At 41.3% G+C, this 9,368-nt stretch overlaps 1 protein-coding gene across 1 annotated transcript in view; it reads right to left on the bottom strand.

Moving 5' to 3' along the window:
* LOC104941442 (protein FAM133-like) overlaps positions 1–3,612 on the bottom strand; it is a 5,291-nt gene extending 1,679 nt beyond the window's left edge. Inside the window, exons 1-11 of the mRNA XM_010766542.1 lie at positions 3,589–3,612; positions 3,243–3,365; positions 2,983–3,060; positions 2,431–2,473; positions 2,263–2,318; positions 2,126–2,180; positions 1,943–2,052; positions 1,478–1,561; positions 1,182–1,274; positions 993–1,097; positions 619–740 (exon numbers count right to left, since the gene is read on the bottom strand). Coding sequence (XP_010764844.1) covers positions 619–740; positions 993–1,097; positions 1,182–1,274; positions 1,478–1,561; positions 1,943–2,052; positions 2,126–2,180; positions 2,263–2,318; positions 2,431–2,473; positions 2,983–3,060; positions 3,243–3,365; positions 3,589–3,612 — 893 coding nt within the window. The remainder of the gene's footprint in view (positions 1–618; positions 741–992; positions 1,098–1,181; positions 1,275–1,477; positions 1,562–1,942; positions 2,053–2,125; positions 2,181–2,262; positions 2,319–2,430; positions 2,474–2,982; positions 3,061–3,242; positions 3,366–3,588) is intronic.
* Between the last annotated feature and the right edge of the window lie 5,756 nt (positions 3,613–9,368).

Below are 9,368 nucleotides of genomic sequence, written 5' to 3'. Positions count from 1 at the left end.
TCTTCCCGGGGGAGCATCCCCGCGGACCCCCTAGAGGAGGTGAGGTCCGCCCCCCAATAGCACTTTACCCCTGCCTATATGCCTTGAGCTGATTATGGAGCCTTCATTGTAACAGTAATTCAGATGCAATTAGCCTATATAAAAGGCCTCAAATTGGAAGCATTGTGGGCCGTCTTTTTCACTCAATTCTGCAATAGGTAGATCTCGCCTTTCATCTAGGCCGAGGTCGGTGATCTTGGGCTTAAAAAGGTTGGTGACCACTGCTTTAAAGCTTCCATAATAGAGTCATTCTCCCCCAGATTGATCAGCATATATGCTCCGCCCTCAGACGCGCTGCCACCAGCCCCCTCAGACAGAGCACTGCATCCGTCCATCCCACTCCAGCAAGTTGGTTCTTTCTACTTTTCCAGATCGCTCATTTTGCATTAGCAAACAAGGAATGTATCGGTACCAGAGCTTCCCTCTTTTTCAGGGTGTGTTTGGGGCCATGGACAACAAGTGGTATGGAGAAAACCTCCCCCAACCCTTCCACCCACTTCCTGTAACGTTTTAGACCATCCAATCGGGGACAGGACACCACGAAATGTTCCAATGTTTCTGCCATAAAACAGAACGGACAGCCCCTTCACTAAGATGAAGGCACACACCTTATCTTTCTTCTTCTTGGTCTTCTTCTTTTTCTTCTTCTTCTTCTTTTTCTTCTCATCTTCACTATCAGAAGAGGAGGAACAGCTGGAATCCTGGACAGGAGAGAGTCAAGAACGACTTAGTACAAATAAGTAACTTAATTTACAAAAATGTTTTTAATCACAAACCTCATCCTTCTTCTTCTTTGTCTTCTTCTTCTTCTTCTTTTTCTTCTTCTTCTTTTTGTCACATTCGCTATCAGAGGATGAAGAGGAGGAGGAAGAGCAGCAATCCTGTAAAGACAAAGAATAAAGACTTAGTACAAATAACTAACTTAATTTACAAAAATGTTTTTAATCACAAACCTCATCCTTCTTCTTCTTTGTCTTCTTCTTCTTCTTCTTTTTCTTCTTCTTCTTTTTGTCACATTCGCTATCAGAGGATGAAGAGGAGGAGGAAGAGCAGCAATCCTGTAAAGACAAAGAATAAAGATATAATATAATAATATTAAACAAATACAAAAAGAGGTGAAATGAAGAGGTGAAGGCACAAACCTTATCCTTCTTCTTCTTCTTCTTCTTTTTCTTCTTCTTCTTGTCATCTTCGCTGTCGGAGCAATCAGATGAAGAAGAGGAGCCGGAGGAGTCCTATAGATCAAAACGAAAACAAGCATTCCTATTAATATCCAAGGAACAAATACCTTGATTAGCATCTGTTGTATACTAATACATTATTATTATTATTATTATTACAAATTAAATCACAAATAGGCAACACATAATATGCCCTTTTCATTTCTTTGATTTGAAAAAACAGATATGAACACATTGTTTACAGATTGTTTGTATACCTTTTCCTTCTTCTTCTTCTTCTTCTTTTTCTTCTTCTTGTCTTTCTCATCATCATCATCACTGTCTGAAGATGAACCAGAACCCTGTAGCAAAACACACAATATATTTTGTTCTTTTTAAATCCCTTTTTATCCCGTAACATAAATATGTACTACCATAACGTTGCATCATACATGGTGGTGATAGTGCCCTGTAACACCAGTGGAAAGGTATATTTCTTTATTTAAAGGAAGTAGAGTTACTTTTCATTACATGTCACTTATTAGACACTTTAATCCAAAGCCACTTGCATACTCAATACTGTGGGCAATCCCCACAGGAGCAATTTGGGGTGAAGTGTCTCAGGGACACAACGACATGCTGACTGCAGTGGGGTTTGAACCTGAACACCAACGCACTAATCCACTGCGCCACACGCCTCCAGAATTGAATGCATTCTCCTTTAAGCAGCATAGTGTATTTACCTTTTTCTTCTTCTTCAACTTCTTCTTTTTATCCTTGCACTTCTCTCCTTCTCTCTCATCATCACTCATGTTGCCATCCTCAATACAAGCAGGGAATGCTTTTGCTCCCTCTGAGAGACAGAAAACATCATTAAAACCAAAACAGTTGAAATGAACCAACCAAGGCTTAAATAGCACCCGTACCTGCACATGAAACGGGCAGTTTGCCTTCTCCTGCTGCTTTCGGCTCTTTCTTGGCCTGTCGTGACAAAAGAAGGCGCTGATTATGAACTGTAGTTCAATTGTGCAAATATGTGTGTGAGTATTTGTGAGTATTTCACCTTGTCCGCAGCTTTCTTCTTATCTCCATCAGCACACGGTCCTGCAATCTCACCGTCTGCAGAAATTCAAGCAATAGTGGATCAACTCCATGAACAGGTCTAGTCACTATGACGAGTGCGACTTGTAATCCTCTCTTTTTTGAGTTACTCAAAAGTGGAAACACTCACCAATTGCTGAAATAACAAAGCAGAACTCCTTTTGCTCTTCGTCCTGTGGACAATCACAAATACAATCAATCTCAAGTGTATTGATTGTTAAACGCATGTTTTTCACCGTGTATCACTTTACGCAGAGATGTGTTGTTCGTGCACACAACAAACATAGATCACAGATCGTACACATACCTACACACCCATTCGTTGTCTCTGCAGGGGAGTAACATTTGAACATACTGTATCTTTGAAAAACTCGAGGTGTTACGAAAGCGTGGAAGGGCTATGTATGTTTCATGCCCTGACATGTACAACAGCTATATATGCATTTTATCAGTAGGTGTGTGCACTGTTGGGGAAACTGGTTTGTTCATAACTACAACATGCTGCTCACCAGTTGAGCACTAAGAAATGGAGATAATGTTCATACTTGGTAGCAGAAACAAAATAGAAACATGTGACACAGCTTATTCTGAGAGTTAATGTATGGCAATGTTTACATAATGAGCAGTTTCACCACTGATCTGAGACCAGCTAAGGCTTTTTTTAAACAAAAAGGAATATTACCTTTTTGTTGTCCTTCTTCTTCTTCTTCTTCTTCTTCTTCTTATCTTTATCGCTGTCCGAAGATGAAGAGCTAGAATCCTGTGTCGTTAAAAAAAAACCTATTAAAAAAATGATAATTCTTGCATACAATGTTTTTGACATTGTTACATTGTTATTTATTCAGGAAACAATTGATTGGCATTAACATATGGCTGTATACTTCCTGCAGAATCTTCCAAACCTTGATTTTCTCAGTAAAGAGTAGCATCACGTTGCATTACCTCTTTCTTGTCTTTCTTTTTCTTCTTCTTCTTGTCTTTCTTCTTCTTTTTCTTTTTGTCATCCTCACTGTCAGAGCAGGATGATGAAGAGGAGGAACTGTCTGAAGAAGAGGAGCTGGAGTCCTTTAAAAGAAGAACACAAAAATGTATGTGTCAGTAGTATTGATCCTTTCTATTTACACATAAAACGCTTTCTTCCATTTAAAGAACATCAGACCCTTCCTCTCATCGACCGCTGCTGAAACTCTGATCCATGCCTTTATAACATCCCGACTGGATTACTGCAACAGCACACTATTTTGGATCACCTGCATTCATATTAAAACTCAGCTGCCCGCTTGCTCACCTCCACCCGACCCTCCAACCACATCACCCCTATCCTCCATGACCTCCACTGGCTCCCCATCAAACACCGCATTGACTTTAAAATATTACTTTTCACTTTCAAAGCCCTCAACAAACTTGCCCCCCCCCTACCTCTGTGACCTCATCCAACGACACACCCCCACCCGTCGCCTCAGGTCTGCTGAAGCTAACCTACTGCAGCTCATCAGGACAAAGCTCCGGACCTGGGGTGACAGGGCCTGCGCAGCCTCCCCCACACTCTGGAACTCCCTCCCCAGCCACGTGAGATCTGCCATCACTCTCACATCATTCAAACAATCCCTCAAAACTCAGCTTTTCACTCTTGCCTTCAACTCCTAATCAACTAACCCCTTGCCCTTATTCCTCCTAGCTTAGCACTTTCTACTTTTGTTGTTAATTTGTTTTACTTGCTTGTAAGCGCTTTGAGCACCAGCAAAAGCGCTTTATAAATGTAATGTATTATTATTATTATTATTATCGCAGAGCAATCTGACTATTATAACATTAGCGTTAAGAAAGCTTAATTAAATATCTGTCACAACATAAGTANTCTCCATTGACTTCAATACATTATTTTTCCGAAATAAGGTCCCATGGACCTCGGCATGTAATCGTACAATAGAGTGGCGAATTCACGCCCCTCTACTTCCGGTCCATGGGACCTTATTTCGGAAAAATAATGTATTGAAGTCAATGGAGAGAGAAAACGTATCTTTCGATCCCGTTTGAATTGTGCCATGAATTAAACATATGATGTTTGTCAATCTTAAAAAATAATTTCCATGTCAAAAAAGTCACAGTTTGTCGTAAAACTGTTGAAATATAAGACTATGAAAAATACGCAACTAGAAAGACTACAAATCCCAGAGTCGCGTAAGTGATGTCACCATTGTTTTCCTCCACTAAGAGATAGCTAAGATCAGTGCCATATAAATAGAATCTATCTATATGGCGCTGGCTAAGATAAGATAACTTTAACAAGATGCCTGTGTGCTTAGTACCAGGTTTTATCATACCAGCAATGGGTCTTGCTCGTTCTTTCGCTTCCCGTCTGATGAAAGGACCAGGAGTAGCTGGATCAAGTTAGCTACCTAGCTAGTAGCTAGCACGTTAGTTCGCATTACAGCCTTGTCATTTTTATTAGCCTTAATATGAAGTAAGATTAAGTAACCCAACATGTTAAACAGTAAGAGTGGTAGTCATATTTCGTGAACCCTTTGAAGAGTACTGTCACACCGGTGTGATCATTCTATAATACACAATTTAAGCCCGGGGGAGAAATACTAACGCTACATTAGCATCTGCAATCTTTTCTACTTCACGCTATCTGCACAAATGGTTGACATTAAACATTAAAAAGACCAGGCAGTTCAGAGAGAATCAAAGGAAGGCAGGCAGNAGGTTTTTATCATACCAGCAATGGGTCTTCCTCTTTCTTTCACTTCCCATCTGATGAAAGGACCAGGAGTGGCTGGATCAAGTTAGCTACCTAGCTAGTAGCTAGCACGTTAGTTCGCATTACAGCCTTGTCATTTTNATTAAGTAACCCAAAATGTTAAACAGTTAGAGTAGTAGTCATATTTCGTGAACCCTTTGAAGAGTACTGTCACCGGTGTGATCATTCTACAATACACAATTTAAGCCCGGGGGAGAAATGCTAACACTAGGATCGGCGATCCCCGATCTTTTCTACTTCATGCTATCTGCACAAATGGTTGACATTAAACATTAAAAAGACCAGGCAGTTCAGAGAGAATCAAAGGAAGGCAGGCAGCTTTGCATGACATTCTTCTGGACGTGTTACATTGTGGTGATAGTGAGGGTAGTCAATCGTTTTGTTGACAAGACAGTAGTGACGGCCATCTTGGTGACGTGTGCTGTTCTGCACACATTTACAAACATATGTGTAATTCGTGGCACAATTCAAACGGGATCGAAAGATAATCTTTCTCTCTCCATTGACTTCAATACATAATTTTTCCGAAATAAGGTCCCATGGAGGTCCACTGGAAGGGGAGGGACTTCGCCACTCTATAAACATATTATATTCTTTCAGAGCTCTTGTGGGGCCACAGAAAATGAAGCCGCAGGCTGGATTTGGCCCCCGGGCCTTGAGTTTGACACCCCTGCTCTAAAGGAAACAGATGCAGCCCTAACTCCTACAACTGTAAACCATTTTACTGAAGTGCCCCAATATGAAATGTAATCCAAAAGCTAATCTTTAATTTACATTTTTGGGCATTTATCCTAAATCAGTACATCAGAAATCCCAACACACAAATTNAATCTTCTTGGCTGGACTTGCTTTCCAATGTGGACATTTCAAACGGACTTACTTTTTTTTTTTTCAACGAGGTCTGATGGCTTCAAATTTCTACACAGCTTAGTATTTTGCATTCCTGTGTGTGTTGTTTGTTTTCTGTGTTTTGCCCCCAATTTAGCAGAATTTTTTAGGGGGTGTATGCTAACAGAGTTTATAAAGGTTGGTGGTAAAATCCGGGGTTAAATTTGCGGAGAATTACGCCATTCTGGTGCGTTACAAACGTGTCCTGCATTGTGTTAGCCTTTGTTACCGCCCAATGGATTGTGGCGAGGATTCTCATAACGCGTGGAGGATCTGTGAGAGTAAGCGTGACAAAATGTATGCTTGATTTTTATTAGGACATAACGTTGGGATTTTGTTTAGTTTAATGTTTAGTCGTTTAATGCTCGACAGCAACATGTTTTTGGGTGTGCTTGGCCTATTTGTGTTATAGTGATTTATTAATGGCTTGATCGTCAATAGCTAATTTTGAGTAAGTAGGCTTACGTGCAGCGTTGGTTGCTATCCTCTCCAACAGAACCGCAGCTCACGGTGTCCATCTTTATGTTTGTCCATTGCAATGCAGGGTATGTGAGTTTTGTACCCACTTTGTTTGTTTATGTTAATGTTTCACATGTTTATACTATCACTATACGATCAATTGTTGTGTTGCTTGGATTTATTGGACACTTATTTTCTTAAAAGCGAGATTTAGATACCGCATGCAGGTGGGGGTGGGGATCTTGTTGAGAAACGCAGCCCTCATTGTCCATTGTATGTTGTTCCATGCAATGCCAGGTGTGGAAATAAATAAGTAATCACCATGCTCGGATGGTCTGTTGCTGAGGGAACACTACACTGGGTAGGATATTGTAATGTGTAGTGGGCTTGACTGGGACTGTGACCCAGTGGGCATTGCTACTCTTCTTTGCATACGAATATACTGAAGTATTACAAGCACCACTGTTCCTCCCAAGGCTGGTAACTTGTTTGAGAAGTGGGGGACACAAAACAGGGTTTCCTGTAATGGAAAATTGTCCACCTTTTTCCTCCTTTCTACATAATATATTAGCTATATGTTTACAAATCCAAGAAAATGTGTTAGTGTTTATATATTGATGTCTCAAAGCCAGGCAGGCGTCGCCCTTGGACCTGAAACATTCGGTGCGGCGGCGCTTGGACCTGAAACATTCGGGCTTAGCCACAGGGCGGTGGTTGCCTACAGTGCGAAGTTTTGTTACTGCACACACACAGTCATCCGCCCGACTCGTTTACAATGAAGGCTCGATAATCAGCCTCACGGCATATAGGCACGGGGGTGTGAAATTATGAATAAAAGAATGCTGGTGCTGATACAAGTCTGGCCTAAATCTTACTGTCAGAAAAATTGCTAGCCAAATCAGGGGGGTGTAGATATTCCAAACTTTAATGCTCACAGCCGGGAGTTATGCGTGTTACAGTTAGTCCGTTTGTTATGTTGCTGGTTATCTAGGAAATATAAATAGATGTAGATCAAATTTGAGTGAATGAACAATATTAATCCTAATTAGTTACATTACGATTTCCTCCGGCTAGGAACAGTGACACATAAATGCTCGAACCAGGGTTCAGCTTCATGGCTAACGAATCACCAGAAAATGCCCCGCAAGGAGGGCCTCATTGACGAACAACTTGGCAAGTGTTTTTAACACGTTGATAAGGAGGCCCGGCTTACAGGGGGATAACTTGTACATGGCGGTAATGCGCGGTCTGACGGAGGGCATACAGTTTATACAACGTAACCGCCCAATAGCACAAGACTGGACAAATATATGGCGATCGTACATACCAAATATATTATAATCGACAGTAACAGCGGACAGGAAAGTGTACTATATTGATCATATTGAAGGGTGTTGCCGCCGCGAAATAATCTTTTGAATAATTTTGTGACCAAGCCGTTTGAGACCCACTGAGATAACTTTAACTAAGTTAACGTATATAAAACCACTCAGAGTCCTTTGCTCCACCTTTGGGTAGTATCTCAGGTCTGACAGGAGCAGGACTGGCTCCTCCAGCTTGTTTTGGTGCTAACAAACAGCTCACTTATGTCCGTTAGCTGCAGCTAGGCTAACCAGATTGCTAAACAACACGCCCTTGGCTGGCACCGCGTCCTCTCTCTCCCTCTCTCCGTCTCCTTCTCTCCTCTCTCTATCAAACTAAAGCCGCGTATTTTCCACACACAAACATAAGCCGAGCCTTGAATGACACAAGCACACGTTTATTTCCATGCAACTCTCTGATTGGGGTCTGGGTGTCATGCCTCTGTTGCATTCACTGAACACTGGAAATTACAGTCCTGCTCGTTCCTCTTCTTTGTTCAGATGAGGTCATGTAAAGCACGGTTAATGTATGTATTATTATTTGAGGGCTAGGAATTGTCCGCGGGCTACAGGGAAAAAACATTTGGGCCTAAAGGCCCGGACTGCTCCAGTTCCAGGCGACGCCCACTGGTGCCACACTTATCTAGTATCCTATTCCTGGTGAACCTGTTTTATTTGTGATGGACCTCACTTCCTCTAGGGGGGGGTCCAGGGCATGCAACCGGGGAATTTTTTTTCTTTAAATTGAAGTTGAATGGTATAAATCTGTGCACTTGAGGCCAACATTTAAGAGATTTATGGATAAAGGGCCTCTCACACACTCATATGAAACAGAACTGTATATATTCAAACCACTCTTTTCAGTCGGCGCTACAAATCGACACACTTACACATTTGCGAAAATGCGCTGCAATAGGATACGCTTAAAGTTCGTCGATTTGCGTGGCCTATCATACGCCAACTATTTTCTCCATTGGGGGAGTTCTGGAGTCCGGAGTTTTGCGTGCCATATGATCAAAACTGGATACTGGATATCGCGGGCTGCTGAGGAAGACCGGAAACTGGGTGTTTATGTTGCGGTCTATAAAAACATGTTTTTACTAAATATCAAAAGCTTTACGGATTATTGATTTTATTTTAAATCGTATAATGTCTGACTTTTTTTTTGCCGTCCGTGAGCGGAAAAGAGAATGGGGCTCAGAGCCTCCAGAATACTAAAATCGCTATTTTTTTAAAATATTTTTTTCCTGCCGAATTTGTTATCCTTTCTACAAAAACACTGTATATTTACTCAACATAACGTACAATTATCCTTCTTTTATTTATTCGTTTAATTCTATATATGGGGCTTTGTAGCCGTCCATCAGGAACTGATTTTCAAATAAGTCACCGCGAAACAGACGTAGCCGCGTTCAAGGCCGATGATTGGATTGTTTGTTAGCCGCAAAAGCATGCTTGGGGATAGGTGGTTTCCCCAACACTAGTCTTCACAAAAAAGTGTAATAACTACAATTGGTCGCAACGTAGGACGTAGTATACTCACAAAATACGCTCTGAAATTGCAGATTCCCTTACGTTTTTTCACCCCATTCATGT

This window comes from Notothenia coriiceps, unplaced genomic scaffold, assembly GCF_000735185.1.
Source record: "Notothenia coriiceps isolate Sejong01 unplaced genomic scaffold, NC01 NC01_scaffold00003350, whole genome shotgun sequence".
Lineage (NCBI taxonomy): Eukaryota > Metazoa > Chordata > Actinopteri > Perciformes > Nototheniidae > Notothenia > Notothenia coriiceps.
This window is presented reverse-complemented; position numbering and strand designations above follow the sequence as displayed.